Below are 26,626 nucleotides of genomic sequence, written 5' to 3' on the forward strand. Positions count from 1 at the left end.
TAAAAGTGGTGGTAAATAATTTCAATGATATCAGTAAAACATCCATCCATCCATCCATCGTCAACCGCTTATCCTGCGTACAGGGTCGCAGGGGGGCTGGAGCCAATCCCAGCTGACATCAGGCGCAAGGCAGGGTACACCCTGGACAGGTCGCCAGTCCATTGCAGGGCCACACATAGACCAACAACCACTCATGCTCACATTCACACCTAAGGGCAATTTAGGGTAACCAATCAACCTAGCCTGACAGTGCTAACCACGGCACCACCGTGCCGCCCCATCAGTAAAACATGTTCAGGGTAATTTATTTTCTTTTAACTTCTTTATTACTGTCATTCATGTTAATATATTCAAGACATGCGTGTTTTTACATATGTCTACAAATGTTTATATTCTTAATCACATGGACATATTTGTCCATTTAGTTTACTTTGTTCCAGGAGCAGTCTTTGCAGCACCTTCTTACCACATGGTGGCGTCCTTAAACACCACAGAGAAGCAAACACTGTGAGAAGTAGAGATTATCCTGACTGATTAGGAAGGAAGTATAGGCATAGGAGTTAGTTAGATAGTTAGATATCTAAATATGGAAATAGTTTTTACTTCACCACATAGCACTAAAAAACAACACATAATGAACAATTGATGAAGACAGACATGAAGAACTCATCAACAAACAACATGAAGGACAGGACAGGACAGGACCTAGATACATGATTTATTTTATGAAAAAAGAAGAGAAGGAAGGCTTCAATATTAGGCTTGCTGTACAGATTTTTGGTGGCTCCATTTTAAAGGGGTGGGAAGGGTCACTTACAATCTGGAAAGCTTTGTCCCTTATATTGAGGCCTAATTCATATTTTTGACTAGGTTGTGGCATCCCTAAATAGCAGAGAAGGTCGAGATCTGACTACCAGGGTAACATTGGTTCTCCTTTGGGAAAATATTCACTAGCCAACCATTTTAGTACTGATTTGGTCCACAAACTCTTAAGAAAACATCTGGCCTTCTTGATCAGCCTCTTTTTACCTTTGATAATTGGACAGGATAAGCAAAACAAAAAGAGCGTCAAGTGTTGATTTTCAGTGAAATCAGCAGTACAACATTTAAATATTACAGCTGTCACTTGATTCAATTAGAATATCAAAAATATTATTCAAAGGAACTTTAAAGATTCAGCACCAAATAGCGCCCACAACATTTCACCCAATGCTATGAAACATGAGCAGTGAGCTGTGAGGAAATTTTGGGATGTGGGGTCAGTTTTGGGTGTGAAGAGTGCAAAGTGCAACCATGTAAAAAATATAACTTTCCTTTTCCTTCTAATGTAAGGTATAAAAGAACATTATAGCATAGCCTATAGCCTAATTGGGTAATAACCTACAATAAATGAAATTCCACAGAAGTCAGTGATTTATTAATGCAGTGTTAAATTAAAGCCATAAAATGTTAGCAGATTGAATTTTAACATACATTTAGGCTGTCATGGGGTCCATGGTCGTTCCAACGCCTGCTGTGTGTTTTTGTAACCCTGGTGATTGGGCTGGAGGGGGCGGGTCCAGGATGCTGAGACGGCTTGTGATTGGCTGTTCCGTGTGGTGAGGAGTGGGACGGGAGCGCGCGGCCAGCTGTGAGGGGAGCAAAGAAAACAGCCAGAAGAGTACTAAAAGGGACAAAGAACCGCTGCTTCACATCTCATCCTCTCCAGCAGGTTGGAAACCCCAAAGTCTGCGTCTCGGAAAAGGGTATACTTCTTGTTCTTCGTCTGTCAAAGTAAGTGTTTCCTCTCACCTCCAAGATATCACAGGCTAGTCGACCACTGATAGGACGTGGTTGCGCACGTGCATAAATGTTTGAAACATAGCAGACTGTAAAGTTTAGGATTTTCTTTTATCGTCCTCTCTGTACGATTTAAAACATACAAAGGATGTCAGTTTGCATTTCCTCCCTCATTTAATTAAATTTTTCATCCAATAACTTGCTTGTATTTAAGTGTCGCAGCCCCTAAAAGTTAGATTACTCTGAATAAGTTATGGACTAAGTAACTGCGGTGTGTTGCATTGTCGTAATACCTTAATAATAACAAAATCTTAAAGGAATTAGCATAATCTACTTAATCTAGGCCTACTATTTAAATGCCTTACTATAGTGCGGACATTGGATGAATTATTGGAAAAAAGCTGCAGCACTCTAACTAGCTCTCCAGACATCCATGAGGTCTGTCTTTGGTCACTCACTGTGAGATTTTAGGATCTGTTCTGGCCAGGGCTAAACAAGCACTTGATGGTTGATTTATGCATTTCTGAAATGAACAACAGATTATACAAGAGCTCTGGCTCTTGACTGAGAAAGCATTAAATTCAGCGCATGGAATTTTGGATTTTCCAGTTGACTTGACAATCATTGGCTTTCACTTATTGTTTGGCCTTTTTGTTCTTATGCAAGACTACATGTTTTCAATTTTCTACAAAAAACAGCATGCTGTATATAAGTCAGGTTTCTGAGCCAGATTTAAATGTTAACTGTGAACAATCTTCTATAGGAAGGGGGTGTCTCCCCTGGTTTTGTAAGGGGTATTATCTAGAACATACATGACACATATTCAAGTGTTAATTTTTCATAAATGGATGTGCGGAGTTGACACGTGCTGACCGGAGGGATGTTTTTTCACTCAGAGCTGTTCAGAAGTGCACCCTGAACTCTGATGGACTAATTTGAAGTTGTTGACTCTGTCGCTCCAACTGCAGTGAGAAGAGACACACTGGATAGTAAAAGGCCAAAATAAAGTAGCTCCTTTGCCCTGCAGAACTTGTTTCTTTCATGGGAAGATAAACCAGATGTTTCACTCACACAGTCCAGCAATTTAATGGCTGTGTGCTCCATGGGTGTTTTTTCAAGCCTGTTAGCTGTGCAGTTTGTTTGGATGTTACTATGACGTTCACTCGGAAAGCCCCCCTCCTCTTTTAACACATTAAAGACTTGATGTCTCCTTACTTTCACTGTCTTCCTTCCCTCCCTTTACTCCCTGAACATTCCTCCCTGGGGGGTTTTGGTTCCTTCTGTTGACACGTTCATGGTTTGGTATGAAATATTGAGGTGGAGTCAACTTTCGATTCTGAACCTCAGTTGCGCAGCCTCCAGGCGCAGATCAGCAGATAAATGCGGGGGCACCCACCCTGCAGGAGCCCCCATTAACTATCCATTAGGCTGTCCAGTTGCTTTGGCTAACCTGTCAGCAACATCACCTTTGTTCTCACCCAAACCTTTCCAAATTCTCCATCTTTTCTGTGTTACTGGCTGTCAAATGTAGTTTTGCTGTTTGCTCAATATACTGTAAAACTGTGGTAAATTCTGCTAGTGATTCACAAGCATATGTGTGGTTGCATGTAGAGGCCAGTGAGGGATCTCTGGGAGCCTGATGATGGCCAAACCAAACTGTTACTGCACAAGACTTTGTAATGGAACTGCTCACTTGCTCAAATTATGGACAAAACTACCACACACCACAAATTACTGTCTGCCTCTGCAACATTCAGCTCTTTGAAATTGGAAAATCTCATGTTTAAAGTCCATCTCATTAAGAAATATTCAAAAAGCATAGATCAGTGTAGTGTTACACAGCTAAAAACAGCTTCTATTGTCGATGCTCACAGTATTTTGTAAATCTCCCCCTAGATTGCTGTCTTTCCCTCCCTCGTCCTGCATCATGCTGTGCCCAGTTGCCATTCGCTGTCTCTTGTCCACCTTGCTGTGCATGTGGGCGCTGTGCAACGCTCAGTCAGACTCTAGCCCGCCTGTACAAATCCAGCTACGTCTAGCCGGGGAGAAGAGGAAACACTACGAGGGCCGCGTGGAAGTTTTCTACAATGGAGAGTGGGGGACGGTGTGCGATGATGACTTCTCCATCTACGCTGCCCAAGTGGTGTGCAGAGAGCTTGGCTTTGTGGATGCCGTGTCCTGGTCGCCCTCAGCCAAGTACGGAAGAGGAGAAGGTGAGAAAAGTAGCATGGAGTTAATGAGAAGTACCTGTTGGTTTCCAGGATTTGACCGGAAACTTGTGTTATCTAATCAAAACCATCCAAAATCATCTTAAAATCATGTTATCCAGCCGTCTAAGAACTGAGGTGAGGTGTTATAGGGTGTTAATCTCAGCAAGCTGCCAACCACACACATTCAAAGGCAGTATATCTCTCTTCATACAGTTTCATATGTTCCATGAGGTTCATGTTTCCCCCTGTCTGACTGCTAATACCATCAGACACCGGTTTCCCCATTAGAAGAGCGTGGAGACACGCCAATCAGTTCTGAGGATAGGGGGATGGTCTGGAAACACTGAGTTTGTAAACCAGACACACACGCACACAAAGACAGTTGCACGCATAATTATTTTATAGGAAGCATTTAACAAGAAGTTTGATGTATATGCCTGCACTGGCTGTGCAGACAGACAGCTGGTTGCACTGCGTTTTAGCGTTATTACTTAGGTATATAAAGATGGGAGCTTTCAGGATTGGGTTGGGTAATGATAAGGAGGATTCCCCTTTTCCTAGCAAGTAGATGTTTAGTTTGTAGGAGAATTATTTTGAAAGGACAGTGTTTGAGGCCCAGACCAGCTGTGTGCATGAATGGAAACTGCTTTTATTTGTGTTTTCTTCTTGGTGGAGACACATGGCTATGAAAGTGATCAAGAGCATTTTCCATTTCCCGTTATGATGACTTAAGCACCAGTGAAAGAAACCACCAAATGTTTTTAATTGAAGACATACCTACATAACAAGTATGAGGACATCCCTTTTGGAGTGTTTTTCCTGCAGGGATGTCCAAATCAGACCCTCAGCAGCCTTTATACAGCTATTATTTGCAATTGTAAAAATAAAAAACGTGTTGGATGTATAAGAAAATATTAGTAAAGTGTATACTACTCACCTTCAGGCTACAACTCGAAACGGGATTGTTTGCAACTCCACAAAATCTGTTTTATTTAGATCTTTAGATCTCATTTAGGAGCTCAATCAGAAAAGTCATGGCATGCTGTGCGCTATGTTCCCTGCTCTTTTCACTGGCTTGTGAAATTACATCCCCATAAGGCCTGTGAATGGTAGGTTTAACACAGCAATCCAGATTTATCACGACTGGCAATGCTGAAAATTTGTTTAGACAAAGGTGTACTGAGACCAAACTGGGTCTCACTTGGGAACTCTGTGAAATTTCATCACCAGAAAACTTGGCTCTTAATTTGAAAATGTTCCTGGGGAAATGATCTCTCTGCCAGGAGGCGGCTACGTGACTGTACAACATGCAGTCAATTCCTTGGTATGATCAGGATGTTCCTCAGCAACATGTTGAGACTGTCAAAGTGATGAGCAGTCTCTTGATGGTTTCCATGGCCACAGCTATGTGGTTTCCCTTCACGGTTGATTCAGAACAGCCAGCTGTGCAGCAGATGATACGCTTCAGCCATGACAACATTTATTGGACACGTTTTGGCTGGAAGAATGCATCAGGTTATGTTGGAGACCAAACGCATCTCCACGTGACAGGGTTTACTGTCTCTGTGGGTAGACTAAAGTGCAAACGCTGAAATGGAAGTCAATAGGGTGTGACACATGGCTGAAGCTGTCAAGGTGCGATGTCATAACCACTCTTGTCATGAATTAATCCCTTATTAGGGAAAGGTACTGGGTATTGAAGCTTGTGGCCCCATGTAGCTCAGTGGGAAGTGTGCAGCACCAGCCCTGCAAGTGTCAACCTCACACCGAGATACACAGTATAATATTTCATAACAGAATTATGTATCTTTAAATTTAGTCATATATTCAATGTCCAAGAAAGCCGCATTGCAAAAAATTACAGTCTAAATACAACAATGTATCTGTTTGTCTTGAATGATCGATTAATCGTTTGGTTTATAAAATGTTTTTAAAAATGTGACAAAACCCAAAGATATTAAGTTTACTACCACAAAAGGCAAAGTAAAGCAAAACAAAAGTACTAGGTCATGTTTGTCATACAGGAAAAAAAAGACAAATTCCTGTATAGGCACTGCTCATCAGTGTCATCCATTCAAAACTAAATTAAACAAAGCAAACATAAACTGCTTATTGGATCTGCTGCAAGAAAAGTGTCAGCTAAATGACTAATTATTATTAATTATTATCTGCATCACAACATATGTCCATTTGCTTGTGTCTTCGCCTCTCATCTGACAGGCCGTATCTGGCTGGACAATGTGCACTGCACTGGTGGAGAGAAGAGCCTGGCTCAGTGTCAGTCCAATGGCTTTGGAGTGTCTGACTGCAGACATTCAGAGGATGTCGGAGTGGCGTGCACGCAGAAGCGCATTCCAGGCTTCAAGTTCATCCACAACCAGGCCAACAGCCATGAGGTAGGTTCCCATCGAGCAACATGCTCACAAACGTACTGTACACTTACAGTAAATGGACACGTACATAAAACTCACACAAATGTAAACACCAGGGTGGGCTCTCTTGATCACATAATTAATAACACTCAAGTAGCATCCACACAAGTACACACACGTAACCTGAACAGATGTTCAGCACAATGAGAAAAAAGGGATGGGCTTAGGATGAAAGAAAAATGTTATCATGCGCTGCATTGCTCCAGCTTGCTCAAAGTGAAGTATTTTCTTCAAATACTTCCAACTTTCCAGAATAAGCTAGACAGATCTGGGAATAAAATGTGATGTCTGTATGTCTATATATATTAAAAGGAGCAGTATTTTTTGATTCAACTTTTACACCCCTGCTCCAAACCTGGCTCTTGAAAAAAAATCTGCTTCCAGGACTGGGCTGAAGCAGCTTTTTGTGAATCTCTCTCTAAGTTTGAGGATAAAATCCTTCCTAAGTCCTTTGTAGCTGGTTTCAAATTAGTGGTTTAATAAATCAGGTTGCACCATTAAAACGTAAGATATGTCTCAGCTAGTAAAGACTCTAATAATGTGTAAATCAGTTTACTAGGAAACATCTCTAGCATTGTCTAATGAAAAGCAATCATTCATGAACTGTACTGTATATGCAGTACATAAACTGCATATACAGTACAAAATAGCCTTTTATTGTGGCCAGCCTAAGGTACACCTGTGTAATACCCATACTGTCTGATCAGCATATTGATATGCACACCTGTGAGGTGGATGGATTATCTTGGCAAAGGAGAAGTGCTCACTAACACAGATTTTGACAGATTTGTGAACAATATTTGAGAGAAACAGGCATTTTGTGTACATAGAGAAAGTCTTAGATGTTTGAGTTCAGCTCATGATGAATGGGAGCAAAGCAAAAGTGCTGGGTTTATAATTTTGTTCAGTATACATACATACACACATATACAAACATACAAACTTGAAACATAGTCCCATATTGGTACCCTCCCCTTATCCCTCCCCATATACCCTCCCATGGGACCAAGAGTACAAAAAACACCCAAAAAAGCCCACAAGATCCAATTCTGCAGAGGTATATCAATGGGCTAGTCAGACAGTTGACTAGAGAGAGCGCTTAGATAACATGGTCTGTTAGAGATTCAACTTCTTCACATCCTTCTTCAATGAAGGAAGCCCACACTCTATTGAATGTGTCACAAGAACCTTTCAGTGTATGTCTAATCTTTTCTAGCTGAAGTAAAGATAGCACCACCTGGATCCATCTCCTGAAGGGTGGGCATTTATTAGATTTCGAATTCATTAAGATTACCCTACTTATTATGAGACTACAGAATGCTACTGCTCTCTTTTGTGTACTTGTGGTATGTATTTCCGAGGGTGTGACTCCAAAATATAGCAGTGAGTGGATTGGGTTTGAGGGATGTGTTGCATAAAGCTAAAAGGCAGTCAAATATGGAGGACCAGAAATCAACTAGGGAGGGACATGACCTGAACGTGTGACCCAGTGACACAGAGTTTCCACATCTAGGGCAGATAGGGTGAACAGATGGATAGATCTTACCTAGCCTGTCATTGGAGTAATTGACTCTGTGAAATACCTTGAATTGTATCAGTCCATGGCTTATACATATAGAGCAGGTGTTTATGCTGGAGATTCATTTAGCCCAGACATCATCCAGGATTACAATTTCCAGGTCCCTTTCCCAGGCTTCACATATTTTAGTGTGTGTTGGGGGATAATTATATTATTATGTATTAAATTATACGTCTTAGAGATCTGACCTCTGTTCCATGGATTCAGATTTAATAGATCATATGCTGAGTCTTTATTTGGCGGTTTGGGATAAGAAATGTTTGGAGGCAAAACTGCAGGCTTGGAGATATCTGAAAAAGTGTGATGTTGGAATATTTTTACTTCTTACTCTTAACTCTGGGTTAAGATATTGGCATGCTAACATTAACTTTGTCAGTTAAGCTAGCTACCTTGCTAACAGTTACACCTAGAGGTTTGTAGGCGTAAAAGTTTTGTTACAATTCATCTCTATTTAAATTCTATATGTGTGTAATCTGTTTTAATTTAGTAATGCATAAGCCTCCACTTTGTAAACTCTTGTATTAAAACGGGGCTTAGTTAACAAGAAGCTAGAACAGCTGGTGGAACCGGCTACAGTAGTTTGTACTCTGTATGATTAAATGGATAGAACTAGTAATAAAAATAATGGCCTAATGGATACTTAATCAGTATGTCTGGACAAAATGAGACAGTGGTTCTTCCTTGTATAGGTAGTCACATCTGCCATGACATAAACCCAGTGAAATAATCCACAAGTCAGCGTATAATGTCGAGCTGTCCACCCCACCATTTACACTGATGACTTTGCCAGCCCCCTATTAGTCTGTCCCTGCCCACACCAGACCCCCACTGTGCAGCCTGGGAGTTTTTGAAGATGACTCAGAGAGGGGGAAGACCATCCTGTCTGGCTGCAGAGAACGCCTTTGTTCCGGATGGAAAGTTAGTGTGGGTTTGTGGACGTGACGGGAGAAAGGGAGGGAGAGAAGAGAGGTATTCTTCAGCTTGTCAGAGAAGACTTTTTTAAACACACAGCCACTGAGGGTTCCCCCAATAAAACAGAGATGAAGCAACATTTCCTTTGCAGCGAGAGAGACAGTTGACGCTATAACACTTTATGACTGCATTTTGCATATGACTGTGTTTTGTTTGTTCATACTAGAAGTAATTTGAGAGATTTGGCTGGGTTATTAAACTCGCTACGACAGCCAGAACAGTGGTTGTGTTTTTACTGGATTCAGTTAAGACAACATGCCTGAGGAGAGCATCTGAAATCCCTGTGTATCTTTTCTATGCCTAGTTGAGTCATGGGAATGGAGGAACAGAAGACAGGAGAAATTGAAGTATTTAATAATGGACTGACCCTATTCATAACAGTTTTTTTAGAGGTCGCGTATGTAAGCAGAACAACTCTTGTTCCATATTTGTCTTGTGTATTTAGGGTCTCTGGCGTGTTACTTCATTTCAGTCCCCCACCCTGTAAATACTTCCTGCCCATAGCCTTTCAAGTCGCAGGGGAGAGGAATGGGAAAAGTTGTTGCTACACCTCTTAAACCATGCTTGAGCTGACGTCAGCAATGGGCAGCGCTGTTCCTTCAATCTGTTTATTCACAGCATGAATTGACATTCTGTGCTCAATCTGGAAAGTTAACACCCTAACTGAGTTTGCACTTCAGTCCAAGCAGAGGTCAATGCTGAAAGGGTTGAGCAACTGGTATTTTGTCTTCTGTGTGAATGCTTTCCAATTTTCAAGAAATACAGATAGTAAAGCTTACATGTGCATTTTCTCCACTTATAGTGTCAGTGTCAGAGACGTGTCTGTTTATGCTGATATGATTTAAGTGGAGATTCTGAATTTCAGTTACTTCTTTTAGGCTCCAGCAATTTATTCTAGTAAGTATTAGAGCATTTTTTTAGTAGTGTACTTTAGGGTAAATTTACATGTCATAACAATGCTTGAAACAACAATTATTTTGTTTTTGTGAAGTAAGAAACATCATGAGACTACTTTACAGTATATGGGAATATGCTGTAAAGACCAGCTCACTCAGGCAAGTTCAGCTTTGACCACAAATAATAGTCCACTGAAAACATCAGTCTGTCATTAATGAAAACAGCAGTTTCCACTGGCACGAGTTTGCTTCAAGACCCTAGAAGCAAAACTACTATTAGAGCATTAGCATTTATACAGTCTGGAGTCAATATCAAGTTTTACATTAATCTGGTCTTTCTCAAGTAGTCCAAGCTCTTGTCGTCATTTAACCTCTGAACTGCTGCTTTGTTCAAGTATTGTCAGTCTTTAATGCTGATCTGTCCTACAATGTTCCTACAATGACAACCTTTATCAGCTAGTTTGTCCTAACAACAACAAAATATACGTTCCTGGATGACTGAATCATTGTCATTAATAATGGTAATTATTTTAACATGCAGCATTTAATGCCCCAAACCATTACATAAACTGTTTCTGGAATCGATTTATTTTCTTATTGTCTTATTATTTTCTGTCTAACCAGATACAGTTGCTTTATTTATTAGCATGTGTTTGTGGCAGAGGGAGGAGATTATGACAGATGAGGTCTTTCAGTCAGTAGGGGAGGATTACGTTTGCCAACAGAACCAAACACTAAGATGGCAGGAAACTTTGTTTGTCATCTCTTAGTGGAGACTTTGCCATGTTTGGTTGTTGTTCACGTGTGAATGGTACGCTGCACGTGTCATAAGTGTCAACAGGATCATTTCTAAATGCATGCCCTTCATTGGAAGATGCCTGAAATTTCTGTTTTTATATATATGTATGTAAGCTTATTTGTAGGTTTTTGGTTGTTCCCAAACCAATATGCAATTTCCAGCTATATAAATCGCGCACTAATGCTTGCAGAACACCGCACATCATTATAAACAGATTACAGGTTTAGATGAGTCTCCCTGAAGTGATGAGAAAAAAATGAGCACCAAAAGCAGCTGCAGCTTCCCACCATATCACTTAATGCGTTCACTCCAACCAAACACTTACTCTTGAATCACAAACAAAAAGACGTCAGAAGCCAGTTGTGATAACAGAATTCACTGGATAAAAGCCTTTTGATTCTTTACACATGTATACAGAGCAAAGGTCGCACCTCCTTATGCTTACAAGAATTTCAGTTCCTAACATTCGCTGCTAAATAACAAAAAGGAAACCCGCCAACATGATGTATGCAAGAGGCTTGTGAGGAGGGGAGTGATCGAGGGGAGAAAAGGTTGATGCATGTCAGGAGGCTGAAGCCAGTTTTTCTCCTGCAGATAGAGTAACCCACAGATCCACCGCATGTTCAACAGCTGGATCCCACCGTGGACTTAGCTCTCATTTGGGCTGCAGAGTGCCCAAAGTCTAGACTTGAATCATTCATACCTGGACTTTATGATTTACTGTTTGCACAGTGTGCTGACTCAGTAAATGTGAATTATTGTATGTGCAGTGCACATATGCATCCAGACTATTGTATCAGATAATATACAATTCAAGTCACTTAAAAACATGTTTCAGAGAGAAATGCAGTATAATACTATAATGCAGTAAACATTTGTAACAATTTTATTGGAATATGTTTTGGTTGGGAGCAGTGAGCTTTTCATCTGGCAAACTCGCAGTGACAAGACTCAAGGAAGTAACTGCGTTTGGACATGTAACACCTTGTGAAACTACATATTGTTGTTTTTACATTTTTGTATTTGTGCAGATTAAACCAACAAGATAAAACATGTTAACTAGAGCGCCTTAGAGGTGCGGTTTGGGGGAGGTGGGGGAGGTTACCTTTAGATGGAGCCAGGCTACCTAGCTCCATGTTAATCTAAACCAATCTCCTGGTTGTAGCATATATATTTAAAAGGCAAACACTTTTTTTGTTTTGCTTTACATTGAACTCTCAGCAAGAAAACGAATAAGATGTTCTCCCAAACTGTCAAACTATTCCTTTAACTACATGTGAAGCAATTTAAATGCAGACCTGGAGAGCTTGAGGGTTTATAACTGCTATGCTATAAATTTAATTTAAACTGTAAATCAATTTCTGAAAAATTCATTATAAGAAAAAACTTACTAATGCTTTTCTAATATGAACAAGATTACAATTAACACTTATTTGAATAAATAGGTAATCATCAATATGTGTAGTATGGCCATTTCCAACACAGCCAGTCATGCTACAGTCAAGTCCAGCTAAATATTTCAATGATGAAATACGGGCCTTTATAAGTTTGAGGTGTGTGTGTGTGTTTGTACTTGCGTCTAGACCTCCTATAGTTGCTTTCATTTCCACGATGAGAGCAGTACACTCACCAATGGATATTTCAGATGCAAAGCACACAGCTACTCTCTCTCTCTCACTCTCACACACACACGCGCACACTTCCTTAGTTAGTCAGTTGAGCAAACCGGGGGCCAGTGAGGCAGAAAGTGGGGTGGGGCAGATGTGAAAGTCATTTCAAAGAGCCCTGGTGTTCTCCTGTTTTTCATCTAAACTGTGGCGTGATTATCATTCATACATGCCAAGGTTTTTAAGGTGGGTCGGGGGTGGGTGGGGGGTCGGGGTGGGGGGGTGGGTGGGCGGGTGTCTGGGAGGACATGTGTAGCTAAATGTGCGGCTGGGCTGGAAGGTTGAATAAAGCAGACGAAATGCACGGTAGTGGAAGCATTAGTCAGACTCTGGCCAGACCACAGTCTCGTGTTCACACATCTACTCGCTGAGGGGGACCAAGTCAGAAAAACAAGGCCGTTCTCCAGTTGGAAATAGTTCATTAATGGCAAAGCTCACTTCAGAGACTAGTAATGAATAGAGCTAAATGAGGAATGTTTCCTTTCTTTGGTAACTCACCACTTACAAACAAGACCAAGAATGTGTGACTTTATTTAAGGAATATTGCAGTAAACATATATTTTAATAAATAGCTAATGATTAATGGCTTATTTTTTCAATGAACAATTTCAATTAGTTAAGTCCAGCTAACCAGGTCTAAACATTTCAATTATAAAATATTGGCCATTGATGAATTTTCACATTGAACAGGAAGAGAGTACTTTTGGAAAAAAGACAGGATGAATGAATCACTACAGCACTATGGTCAGGGAGTGAATGTAAGATGAGGTAACCCCATAGAAATGTCCTGTTGAGAATTAACCTCAGTGTGACCTGCAGAATGCAAAGCCTGTTCCCCCATCACACATCTAGGCAGATCTGGTTTCCAAAATGGTCAAAGAGATCCTATACTTAAAGGAATGGTTCGCCATTTAGTCATAGAATGTGAAAAGAAATATCATCATTGCTCCATTGTGCTGTATTGTAATTTTTCTCTGTTTTTCTACAAAGAGTGCTAAAAAAGTGACTAGTGTATGGATTTGGGCCTCGACCAGACAGGATTATGCAGTTTTTTTTGAGTTTTTGTCTGGTGGATGGGTTTTGGGGGGGCGCCTGGACTGATCCCAGCTGTGGGTATCCGTCTTCTTCTCTCTAACCTCACACGATCAGACGGCCAGTTTCCTCTGTCTGTGCCAAGTTCAACACTGGTCAAACCCATCTCAGCTCCCCATTTCTAACACACCTCGTACCCCGTCTCCCGTCTGGTATTTTTGTCTTCACACCTGGCTTCACTTTGATAACTCACATTTTCCGTTTGCTTCCATGTTCTGTATCAGATGTACCTCAGTTTTGCCAGTATGTTTTACACATTTCTCCTCTTTTCTTCTTTTCTTTTTGTTGTGACATGTTTTTAATTAGCTTCATGTTTTTTATACCATAATGAATAATCTCTGCATCATTCTCGCCTTACTTTTATATTGAAGCAAAGTAAACCACAGGACTGAGATAAGGTTTTAAATTGAGAACACCAGATCCCTGATCATGATCACGTCTCCATACTGTCCTATCCTGCCAGGCACAGACGGAAAACACTCTGTCATGCTTTTACCAGCAGGAATCTCTTGAAAGCTCTTACCACTGCGGTCAGTGGGAGGACTGGGGTCAATGAAGTAACAGTCTGACTTAGTTGTGGCTCCTCCTACATTGCAGTCATTAGTGTTTAGATACCCTGAAACCTTGAACATTCCATCAGCCTGACGCCATCTCAGGAAGCCACCCTGTGGGCAAACATTTAATATTTCAGGGAGACATTCCTAGATGTTCTTTAGCAGAGTTAATAAAGCGGGCTGTTACTGAGATCGGCATTGAGCATGCCACAGAGCAGCTCAGAGTTGTGGTTCTTCTTGGCGTCCACAGTGCTGCCTCACACCCTGCCAGGAACAAAGTGTAGAATTTGGCTCAAGTAGCAAAATGAACAATGAGTTATTAGGTAGCTGTTTTCCAATAAAGCCCTGGAGGTCAAAGGCTACCATTCCTTCGTGGTTTGGAAGTCGTCAGGACACATTATCTTGTGTGGTTGGGGACCCCTGGTCTTTATAGTAGATTGTGGACCACCCGCAGACATTCTCCCCACCTGAACTCTATCACTGCAGCTTAACCCATGGATAACTTTTTTATTTTTTAACTTCTCCCAACAGTGCTCTCTGTTTTCTGGCCGCCCAAGAAATCCAAGATGCTAGCATACAGGTCTTTGAAGAGACATTTGGCCTAGATTTCTACCAAACTTCCCCGTAGGGAAAAGAGTCGTATTTCACCTTTTCTGCCCTACTGGTTAGTTTCAGCTTCTCGACTCAGTGTTATAGTGTGAATATGACATTGATATATTTCACATCATATGTGGATATCCAGTAACTTTTTACCAAGTATATAACCCCAGTGAATTGCTACTAAAAGAAATCATCACTGTTTGCTGGTTTTGACAGATCTGTGCTGTTATGTATGTTGTCCACAGACTCCCTACGTGTCCTTCAGCTATTAACTCTGAAGACGCAACAAAGATCGGGAAAAAATTCCAGACATTCATCCAACCTCCTAAGGCCTCTCGGCAACACTTAACAAGTTTAAATAAAGATTTCATCTTCAGATTTTTTAACTTGACTTGCTGTATTTTTAAGCATATGTATGTCAAAGCTGTGCAGTCCCTAAGAGGCTTCAGTGGGATTTTGTTCTTTTCTTTCCAGAGGAACATTTGCATTCCCTCACAATACGATCTTCTTTTATGACTCAGAGGCTGTATTGTATTTACAATATATCAAGTGGAACAGTACAAGTCCAGAGCACACGTACAACCAACTCTATCCTCTAAATAACATTCTTGTCTTTCACACAGCTCACAGTTCATTATGTTCGCTTCACTAATTATATAACCATTTATATATAAAGCAATAACTGTATGTCAGTATAGTTTACAGAAACTTCACGGTAGAATTCAGTAAGTTGAATGTGATGTAAGGATGCAAGTTCAAGGAAACATGATTTAGAGGGAATTTAAAGTTGCGAGGGAATGCAGACATTTTAGGTCATCAAGGTATTTCACAAACAAAAATTTTAACCACTTAGTGCGTCCTTTGTTTGATTTGACATGGTTAACATGAAAAAACAAAATGTTAGATACTTCTGATAAGGGGTCAGACTGGGTTTATTGGACAATCCTGGGTAAAAGGACAATCTGTCATATTCTAACATACCAATAGTTTTTCCCCCATCAGTATCTTTCAGTTTTTCACTTTGTTAAGTCCGCTATTCCCTGTTTCCCCTAATTTTACTTGTACAAACATTATTCAGAACATGGTGATGTGTCACTAAAACTCAGCAGCACAGACTAATGTAACTCTAAGCACCTCTTTGAGGCAGGTGGACTGGACCTATTACATGGTAAGAGTTGCACAATTTTCATCTCTTAATTACCATTGACTGTATATATACAGTCTATGGGTAAGCACAGCAGTGCTTTGAGGTAAATGCTAATATCAACATGCTAACATCTTCACAGTGACAATGCTAACATGCTGATGCTAAGCAGGTATAATGTTTACCATGTTCACCATCTTAGTCTAGCGTGTTAGCATGCTAACATTTGCCAATTAGCACTAAACACAAACTCACACGGAGGAAGTTGATGATGGCACTAGATAAAATGTCAAAGGATCGCCTAAGTTATTACAATTCATCCTGTGGGGGACATGAACATGTGTAGCAAATTCATTGCAATCCATCCAGTATCTCAAGATATTTCACTTAGAACTACAAATGTCAGCTGGCTGGTGGCACTGGAAGGAAGGTCAGGTCCTTAGGATTCATCCTCATGGATATCTGCAAACACAATTTAACTGTGGTTATTAAGATATTTCAGACTTGACCAAAAGTTAAAGTTTAAAGTTTTTTAAAAAATGCGTGAAGCTTTAATCTTTATTATGTAGCTGTGGTCCGGTCTTTGGTCAGTGGTTGGCTGAAGCTGTTGTCTGTTGTTATGAATGACAATTAAAGTAACCCTAAAAGAACAGCATTGAACAAAGCTCATAGTCTGTGTTCAGCACAGTTGGACTAAAGTTTACTTTCAGAAGTCAAACTTTATGTACATTATCTGTAATGGGATGAAACATTTCCTCTGCTGGGTTTTTCAGGGTGTGACGGTGCAGGTGGAGGATGTAAGGATCAGGGCCACTTACTCTCACAGAAAAAGGATTCCCATCACTGATGGCTTTTTGGAGGTGAAAGACGGGGGCAAGTGGAGACAGGTCTGTAACGAGGATTGGACGGAGATGAACACCAGGGTCATCTGTGGCATGTATGGCTTCCCCGGGGAGAAACGCGTGAATACCCGACCCTACAAGTGAGTAATGGTGCTGGGCCAGCAGCAGGCTAAGGCCACTTAAATATAATGAAAGTCTTCACATGAGTTGAACTTTAACATAAATATTTAGCTTTTACTGTATTTGAGTTAAATACAGTTTAGGTAATGGAAATATATTACTGCTACATATGTAATAAATTTTACATTTTACGTTCACACCTACAAATGTGTTCATGTTTCTCATTTGAGGAACACCACACATTTCTTTATGACATAAACAACTTTTATGCTAAAATATTACATATTATATGTATGTCCTGGAAGTTTTTTAAACTGCTGATTTTCGTGATGCGTTACGGAAACATTACATAACTACGTTTGTTTACACTCGTCATCCCTCAACCCTTCATCCATTTTGCACACTGAGATTAAACAGAACCAGGAGATTCTTGACAAGAAGCCAAACACTGCGAGAGGAAGTTTCAGAGGATGAAGGATGGTCCTTGCTGGGAAACGACTGCTATACCCTGTGAAACAGTGGCTCTTTTGGCTGCATGTAATTGTTTCCCTCTGAGCATGAGTGCTAACATGCTGCCTTCCTTAAATGTCACAGTCAATATGTAGCCTTACACAAAGCCAGCTACTTCCTAGAACACTTTGTATCTTTTTTTATCTTTTTAGCTGCCAACTATGGAACTGAAGATCAAAACAGATGCTCACTGCACATGAGAGAATAACCACATGAGTAAATCTGGTAACTGCATGAAAGAGATTAACGTGTTTCTCTCTTAAACAGCTCAACTTGTATTTTAGAAAACAAATGTGGCTACCTGCCCTCTAAGAGTAACAAAAGGCTCCCAGAACCACAGTTCAACCACAGCCAAATTAGACCAGAGAGACATCACATATACGTTTATTTACAAATACTCAATGGGGTGATCATGTATAATGTGACCTGATCTGCACATGGATCATCACATTAATGTTTCTGGCTTTGGGTAGTGATGTCTATGATATGCTAAGATTAAGGCAAAGACTTTGATTTAAAATGTTTCTTTTGTTATAGCTTTGGTAGACATGATCACATCTGATTTAATGCAGATCTTACATGTGGATGCATTTGAATGAAGGATGTATAAGACACAGAAAACCAGCAAAGAACACTTTGTTATTGTTTCACGTAAGATGATGATGATGCTGCTGTGGTCTCATATAGATTACTGGTGAAAGGTCACAAGTCTGCCTTTAATCTGGAGCAACAAAGGACAGCACTATTATCACCAAACGTGCCGATAACAGTCTGACAAAATTAAAAACTCTCAATCAAGTTTGGCATCTCTTCAAATTCCGCAGACCACAAATGGTCCTTGTATTCGAACCAACTTGGAGCTAGAAACTGTAAGAACTGAAGGGCTGTAAATGTAGCTCATGCTGGTTTCATTACATGGTCTGCTTCTTCCCAGGCTTGGACCTGCATCAAGGTCCAGTGTTGTTGGGTTCCTCAATGACCCTTAGTTGATGACTTCCATTCAAGTATGGGGGTCATGAGAATCTTAAGGTATTCTCACATCAATACCCCCATTGTGCCTCACAGCATGGGATGGATGTTGAATTCCTCACACTAAATAACTAAAATTCCCACTTCCCGTAAAACAGCTTGTTAATATTTTAGACAAGTGTGAGAAAGAATGGAAAAACATGCTACGTGCTCTTCTACATGAAATGATGACATAACATAAAATAACAGGACAAGGACATCTTCAATGTGATGGATTTCCCTTCTGGAGCAGGTTTCAGGTCTGCAGGTTTTGGCATGGACTGATACCTGTGGGTACCTGAAATGTTGGAATGACATTTGTGATTCATTTACTTAAAACAACAACATGCTTTGTGTGGTTGGCAGCAAGTTATATAAGTGAAGAGAAAAAGAGCATGATTTGTAATAGTTTGTATAATTCCTTCTCAGATTGCTGGCTAAGCGTCGTAAGAAGAACTACTGGGGTTTCTCTGTCAACTGCACAGGCAACGAGGCCGACCTGTCTGATTGTAAGCTGGGCCGAGAGATCGAGCTGAAGGGTAACCGCACCTGTGAGCAAGGAATGCCTGTAGTGGTCAGCTGCGTGCCTGGACGCGCCTTTGCACCCAGCGTCAGCGCCGGTTTCAGGAAGGCCTACAGGGTGGAGGTAGGTCAGATTGCGCATGCTTGGCTGCACAGTGGATCAGAGGTTAACTCTGTCGTTTCACAGCCAGAAAGTCCTGGTTTTGAAACTAAGCTCTTGTCCTTTCTGTGTGAAGTTTGCGTGTTATTTGAGTTTTTGACTGAACAATGGGGATCTTCAATGGACATAATAAGGCAGAAAGGAACACTGGGCTTTAACTGCAGTGCATGCTAAAACCAATAGAAATAAAAAAGATAATGTGTGGGACTTGTCATACGAGGAGGGCAAGGTTAAGGTCAATAATTGCATTGGATTTTGGTGATTTTGTTAGACTGAGCAGAATCAGAGGCATGGAAAAATTGAGTGTTTCTAATAAGGAAGAAAACAGTCATGTATTCTGTGAAAGAGTAATACCATCTGGAGGAGTCTTCCCTTGTGGGAGAACAACAAAAAACTGAAAAATATCAACAGACTCTCTGACAGCAAGTCATTTTATGGTGCCACATGGCTGATATTAGTCTCTGTGATTGAAACTGGACACACTGAATGCTAAACATCTGTCAACTGTTATGGATACAATGCAATTATCAGTATTACCTTTTGGTGTTTATTGTTTATTGGTTAAGTTATTACCAAGGAAACACCTATTTTCTCAGTAGCCTGCAAAACAAGCAACAATTAATTAAGCAAATCATAGTTCTGAGAATATCCGATTAAGAATATTGTACATATTTAACTGACATTGTTGAAGACAGAAGCCCATTATGTCCAAATTAAATGTTGTTGACCAACAAAAGTAAAAAACAAAAAGACTAAAGTTAATTTAAACTTGCTGTTAGATTTGACCAATAATAATTTACAAGACTCTTCTCTGAAGCATTTTCACTCATTTTAGTTTCTGGGGGACTGTTTCCGTAGCAACCCTTGGTGCGTCTAAGGGGTGGAGCTATGATTGGCGAAGGGCGAGTAGAGGTGTTGAAGAACGGGGAGTGGGGGACAGTGTGTGACGACAACTGGAACATTCGAGCTGCCACCGTGGTGTGTCGAGAGCTGGGGTTCGGTAGCGCCAAAGAGGCTTTGACTGGCGCCCGACTGGGACAAGGTATGACCTAAAGATTAGTCACTCTATATAGCACTCCTGTAAGTGGTGGCACACAGATATGGAGTCTGAAGTTTGCCAGCATTAAATTCTCATTTAATTAATTAATTTATAATATCATTCTTATTATATTTTAAGGTATCAATTTATATATTTATTATAAAAAGAGTCGAATTTAACACTCATTTTTAAGTTGAATCCACATCCTTGAGAAATTTCTGAATAACTTGAAAAATGGATTTTGTGCAAAATTACTCTTTAAATATAGAAACAAATTAGGCTAGACCGAAAAATTAACTATATAGAAATGCCAAAGACGAGTTTGAGGTAATTCGCCAGAGTCTTTCTACATTACATAGTTCTGTACATAACATGGTCATAATTCTTTAAGATCCAGAATTTTTATTTCAAAAGTCCAGTGTTGGTCTGGCTTCAGAAGAAATCATGTAATTATTGTGGTGGCACACTTGTGACTCCATACACTGGAACACTGGAGACCACAATCACAACCCACACAAGACTGTAACAGATCCTCCACACATTCAGGGTCTTGAGACAGTGTTGAACAGTGTTACCTGTTGACGGGTTTTTAGCTTTGATGACATTTCACATTTAAAGTACTATCACTCAACAAAAGTCCGAGCAGAACACATTCCCAGCTGTGAAAGTGAAAGGTGTGGACCCGAAACCAGAGACCTCCACCTCCACCTTATCTTTGGCCTCTGTATCGCCACCTGTTTTTGTCTCACTTCAATCCGTCTAGACCTTAAGTCAGCATATAAAGGCATTAGGGAATGTATGGTGTAGCACATTAATGTTTATACCTTGACCCAGAACCTGATTCTGTGAAATGCAATATACCACCGTAATATAAGAATCATATGTCCTCTACTCTGCCTTATTCTCACAGCAAAACACAAGAGCGCACAAAATGTTCCAGCAGAGAAAAACAGCCTTTATGGGTTTCAGAGGAGGAATTATTTTGGTGGAGAGTTCACAAGATTATTTCAGAGATTTCTTTAGGAGCTGACCACTGGATCCAAAAATGGTGTCACACACAGACCGTAGACTTGAAAAAGCTGTTTGTGTTTGTTTTCAGAAGTTACTGAATTGAACTAAACAAGAATGTCAATAAAACTGAAATAGCACTTAGTGATCCCCAGACTTGTATGGTAGACTAGTAGTTTTTAGGCATAGTTCTTAAATAAATCTCTGTATTTCTATGAATGTCATTTTTATATTTTCCACAAATTTTTAGCAGATAAACAACACAAATTAATGTTTTGCTTGACCCATTGTGATTTTTTGTGCAATGCATTTGATATGTAAGATAAATATTTAATTTATTATAATACATCTGTCAGAGCAGGGTTATTGACAGTGTGATTACAGCAGCACTGTGTCCTGTGAATTTATTTTTCTCCACTGGCTGCCCGTCTGGAATTCTTTTTTTTACAGGCCTCAAGTGTCTCATTTTCATTTGACATAGTTTACTGCTTGTTTCCTTGAACAGGAAACCTTACATCTGTCTTCAGATGGACTTGTTGTTCAAACAAGTAGGAAATACTGCTGCTGCTTTACTCAGGAATAGTGGGCAGTACAGGCTTGTGTTTCCTAAAATCATTGTGTAAACCAAACATCAGCTTTCTTCTTATATATATATATATACAGTGCCTTGCGAACGTATTCGGCCCCCTTGAACTTTTCGACCTTTTGCCACATTTCAGGCTTCAAACATAAAGATATAAAACTGTAATTTTTTTGTGAAGAATCAACAACAAGTGGGACACAATCATGAAGTGGAACGAAATTTATTGGATATTTCAAACCTTTTTAACAAATAAAAAAATTTAGCATGATTGCTATATATATATATACACAGGTGCTGGTCATACAATTAGAATATCATCAAAAAGTTGATTTATTGCAGTAATTCCATTCAAAAAGTGAAACTTGTATAACATATACATTCATTCCACACAGACTGATATACTTCAAGTGTTCATTCCTTTTAATTTTGATGATTATAACTGACAACTGATCAAAACCCCAAAATCAGTATCTCAGAAAATATAGAATATTGTGAAAAGGTTCAATATTGAAGACACCTGGTGCCACACTCTAATCAGCTCAAAACACCTGCAAAGGCCTTTAAATGGTCTCTCAGTCTAGTTCTGTAGGCTACACAATCATGGGGAAGACTGCTGACTTGACAGCTGTCCAAAAGACGACCATTGACACCTTGCACAAGGAGGGCAAGACACAAAAGGTCATTGCTAAAGAGGCTGGCTGTTCACAGAGCTCTGTGTCCAAGCACATTAATAGAGAGGCAAAGGGAAGGAAAAGTAAGAAAAAGAAAAAGAAAAAAATTGTACCAGCAATAGGGATAACCGCACCCTGGAGAGGATTGTGAAACAAAACCCATTCAAAATTGTGGGGGAGATTCACAAAAAGTGGGCTGCAGCTGGAGTTGCTTCAAGAACCACCACGCACAGACGTATGCAAGACATGGGTTTCAGCTGTCCCATTCCTTGAGTCAAGCCACTCTTGAACAAGACACAGCGTCAGAAGCGTCTCGCCTGGGCTAAAGACAAAAAGGACTGGACTGCTGCTGAGTGGTCCAAAGTTATGTTCTCTGATGAAAGTAAATCTTGCATTTCCTTTGGAAATCAAGGTCCCAGAGTCTGGAGGAAGAGAGGAGAGGCACAGAATCCACGTTGCTTGAAGTTCAGTGATGGTTTGGGGTGCCATGTCATCTGCTGGTGTTGGTCCAACAGCCGTCTACCAGGAAGTTTTAAAGCACTTCATGCTTTCTGCTGCTGACCAACTTTATGGAGATGCAGATTTCATTTTCCAACAGGACTTGGCACCTGCACACAGTGCCAAAGCTACCAGTACCTGGTTTAAGGACCATGGTATCCCTGTTCTTAATTGGCCAGCAAACTCGTCTGACCTTAACCCTATAGACAATCTATGGGGTATTGTGAAGAGGAATATGCGATACGCCAGACCCAACAATGCAGAAGAGCTGAAGGCCACTATCAGAGCAACCTGGGCTCTCATAACACCTGAGCAGCGCCAAAGACTGATCGACTCCATGCCACGCCTCATTGCTGCAGTAATTCAGGCAGAAGGAGCCCCAACTAAGTATTGAGTGCTGTACATGCTCATACTTTTCATGTTCATACTTTTTTGGCCACGATCTCTAAAAATCGTTTTTTTGTATTGGTCTTAAGTAATATTCAAATTTTCGGAGATACTGAATTTGGGATTTTCATTAGTTGTCAGTTTTAATCATCACAATTAAATGAAATAAACATTTGAAATAAATCAGTCTGTGTGTAATGAATGAATATAATATCCAAGTTTCACTTCTTGAATGGAATTACTGAAATAAATCAACTTTTTGATGATATTCTAATTATATGACCAACACGTGTGTGTATATATATAATAGATGACAGTTCTTCTGCAATAGTTTTTGTAGTATATGATATGGTCAAGACACTTAACCCCTAGTTGCTCCAGAGGCGTGCGACTTCTGACATGTATAGCAATTGTAAGTCGCTTTGGATAAAAGCGTCAGCTAAATGTAATGTAACTGTAATGCTCCACTTGTTTCTCCAATTTTTAGTCAGTAAGTTTAGTCATGTTTGACAATTACACATATTTTATGCACCTGTGTTTCCCTGTAGGGATGGGGCCAGTCCACATGAACGAGGTGGAGTGCTCTGGGTTTGAAAAGTCACTGACTGAGTGCTACTTCAACCGTGACGCTGTGGGATGCAGCCATGAGGAAGATGCAGCAGTCAGGTGTAACGTTCCTGCCATGGGCTTCCACAATAGAGTGAGCTCCTCTTTCTATTGTATATTTTAAAAAGAAATATATATATATATAGAACTGGAGGGCACATCTGCCTATCTCTGTCCTTAGCTTCGGTTAAATGGGGGCCGTAATCCCTATGAGGGCCGTGTGGAGGTCCTGGCAGAGAGGAACGGCTCTCTGGTGTGGGGCACAGTGTGCAGTGACAGCTGGGGGACCATGGAGGCCATGGTAGTATGCAGACAGCTTGGATTGGGCTTTGCGAGCCACGCTTTCCAGGTAAGGTATCTGGAGTAAATGTTGCTCTCCACAACAAGTCATTTATTACATGAGCTTATCTTTACTGAACAGGCTTTCACCATAGAGGTGGTGGTCTGGGGAGCTCTGTCATTACTCTCCAAACTGGACCTTCACCATTTATGTTATTATTACAGTTTATTTAGTACTTACGGGTAAATCACTCACACTTACATCACACCGATAGTTTAGATTTTGCTTCTGGTATTTGGTATTATCTCCGTTTAGAAGGGAAACCTTTTTAAATTGTCTTTCAAGTAACTAAAACACATCTTGTATGTGTGGAATACATGACTTAAGCTTTCAGCAACAGCAGGACCGGTGTTAAGCTAAATAGTTAAACTTTTATGCACTCATGCTTGCACAATAGTTATGAACTCAACTACTTTGATTTTTTCACAATAGTCGTTTTGTCATTTCTATTTCAAATTTACCGTACTGTACTCAATGTGACCTTGATATATTCAAATACATTTACCCTAAGCACCACACGTACTGTCAAAGTTATCTGTTTCCAAAGTGTAAAGTGGAATCTGTCTGCACCTCAGTAGATTCAGGTCATGCCTTTTGCTTTTTCAGCATTACTTTTCTCACATTATAGTGTCATCATTACTAAGTTTTGTTAATTAATAGTTATAGCTAGCCACGGGTGTCATTTACACTGGAGACATGTCCCCACCAGTTTTTGAAATGGTTGATTTTGTCCCTATTACTTTTTTAAAGCATAATTTGTTTTTAAAAAATTGTGAAATATAGCTTGCAGTTAAATAACAAAAGAAAATGCTTTTAGAAAGGTTTATTTGCATATTAAGAAAACATGCAATGCAATTAAAATATAGAAGAAAGAAATGTGCATTGTCCAAAAAAGTAACTTAAGCTAAAAAGAAAACAAGCTACTGATTATAAAATGACCAAGAAACGTGCAGCACCAATCAGTAACTTCAACAGCTTCTTAAACCAGTTTCTTTTTGGCCAAGTTTTCCATTCTCCCCCTTTGAACATGACAAAAGAGGATGGCAGACTAAATAATGCCTACATATGTGATGACTCAGCAGGGATGATATTACACAAGAAAAGCTGATCTACAGGAGAAACTGATCTGAAAGCAACACAGAATGCCTGAGAGCTGCACTGCATTATATTCTATTATATTTATATATTTTGAAATGTCACGTGCTACCTGAATTTTGTCTTTCCTTTTACATAAATAATTAGTGCAGAAATCTTCATCAGAATGCAGGAAATGAAGTGTTTAATTAGCATAATTTCCTACCTGCTCATATATCTCGATGATATACTTAAATTTTAGATTGCAGGAGATGTAATGCAAGTTACAGCCATGTGTAGTGTGGACGAGATGAAACCACTCTGGCAGTTCTACCCATTTCAGTATGTGCGTGTCAGTGGATACGATCAACTCTCATTCTAACGAGCTTGAGCTTTATTGATCCCAGAGGGCTAAACATCAAAACCCAACCTATAAAACAGATGAGCTTTAAACTCCCCAGTGACAGTGACAGGAAAAGCCTTGGTTTGCTGTTTGAATTTTAGTGGAGATTTTCACCACTAAAGCTGTGGCATAACTTAACTTAACCTTTTTTAAAGGAGACCCTAGTGCTCCCTTAATGTCATGAGGTGAGAGGTTGGTAAAGTCCCCCCTCGTATTCTTTACATATTTCTATTTTAACACTGAAGCCAGTGTGCAATTTGTGGTTTAAGATGATATAAGCCTGGAAAGTATTTGTGAATCATGGGGGACGTGTTTTGAGAACAACAGAGGGTTTTATGAGAGGAACTTGGACTGGATCTGTTGGAGGCTGTTTATCTCTCTAAAGTGTGTTTGGGACAAATTATATGCAATGCACTTCTAATGGAGCAGCACGTAAACATGTCCTCAGTCAAGGACAGTTCAACATTGTGTTTTTCTTAACCAGTAGCTATTTCACGTTAATAAAAAAAAGTCAAACAATTTGGTCACAGTATCACAATAACACATACCGTAAGTTGCCATTACATAAGTTCTCATGTTAAGCACAGGTTTAGGAATACTAAATGTCTGCTCTTTGTTATCATAGCAGAGCAGGGAATCACCCCCCCTAGAGACTCTTTCCTGTCTGACCTTTAAATACTTCTGCAGGCAAACCCCACCACCAGATGGAACAAATGACACAGAGCTTAAAGTATACTTCTGTATGTCTGCCTATCTCAACCAACCAGCAAGTACTCCCACATCCATATCCCTCAGCTCAATTTCTTTCTCTAAATCCTCCACTTCCTTTGAAGATGGTGGAAACTATGAGGGTATGAGTTTTTACAGGTCGTGTCCCTGTGGTCTGCAAAATGCTGTAATGCTGTAGGCTGAGTCAGGACTGTGAGGACAACAGAGCCCCCCCTTGTTGTGTGTGTGATGTGTGAAAGACTCTTTGATTAGATTTGCCTTGTGGGATACATGGGATAAGATCTGCAAATTAAATTAAATTAGATTTAAAGGAATAGTTTGACATTTTGGAAAACACTTAACTGGAAGAGAGTTAGTCAAAAGATTGAAATTACTCTCATATCTATACAATAAATATGAAGC

General features: G+C 40.0%; 1 protein-coding gene across 1 annotated transcript in view; it reads left to right on the top strand.

Moving 5' to 3' along the window:
- Positions 1 to 1,615: 1,615 nt before the first annotated feature.
- The window catches only part of loxl2a (lysyl oxidase-like 2a), a 32,721-nt gene continuing 7,710 nt past the window's right edge, over positions 1,616 to 26,626 (top strand). The window contains exons 1-8 of the mRNA XM_038697450.1: positions 1,616 to 1,773; positions 3,676 to 3,992; positions 6,210 to 6,385; positions 16,498 to 16,706; positions 18,634 to 18,850; positions 19,745 to 19,928; positions 23,621 to 23,772; positions 23,860 to 24,027. Of these exons, the coding sequence (XP_038553378.1) occupies positions 3,707 to 3,992; positions 6,210 to 6,385; positions 16,498 to 16,706; positions 18,634 to 18,850; positions 19,745 to 19,928; positions 23,621 to 23,772; positions 23,860 to 24,027 (1,392 nt within the window). The 5' untranslated portion in view covers positions 1,616 to 1,773; positions 3,676 to 3,706. The remainder of the gene's footprint in view (positions 1,774 to 3,675; positions 3,993 to 6,209; positions 6,386 to 16,497; positions 16,707 to 18,633; positions 18,851 to 19,744; positions 19,929 to 23,620; positions 23,773 to 23,859; positions 24,028 to 26,626) is intronic.

This window comes from Micropterus salmoides, unplaced genomic scaffold, assembly GCF_014851395.1.
Source record: "Micropterus salmoides isolate LMB-PRFRI ecotype aquatic unplaced genomic scaffold, ASM1485139v1 Ms_hic_scaffold_4, whole genome shotgun sequence".
NCBI classification, from domain to species: Eukaryota; Metazoa; Chordata; class Actinopteri; order Centrarchiformes; family Centrarchidae; genus Micropterus; species Micropterus salmoides.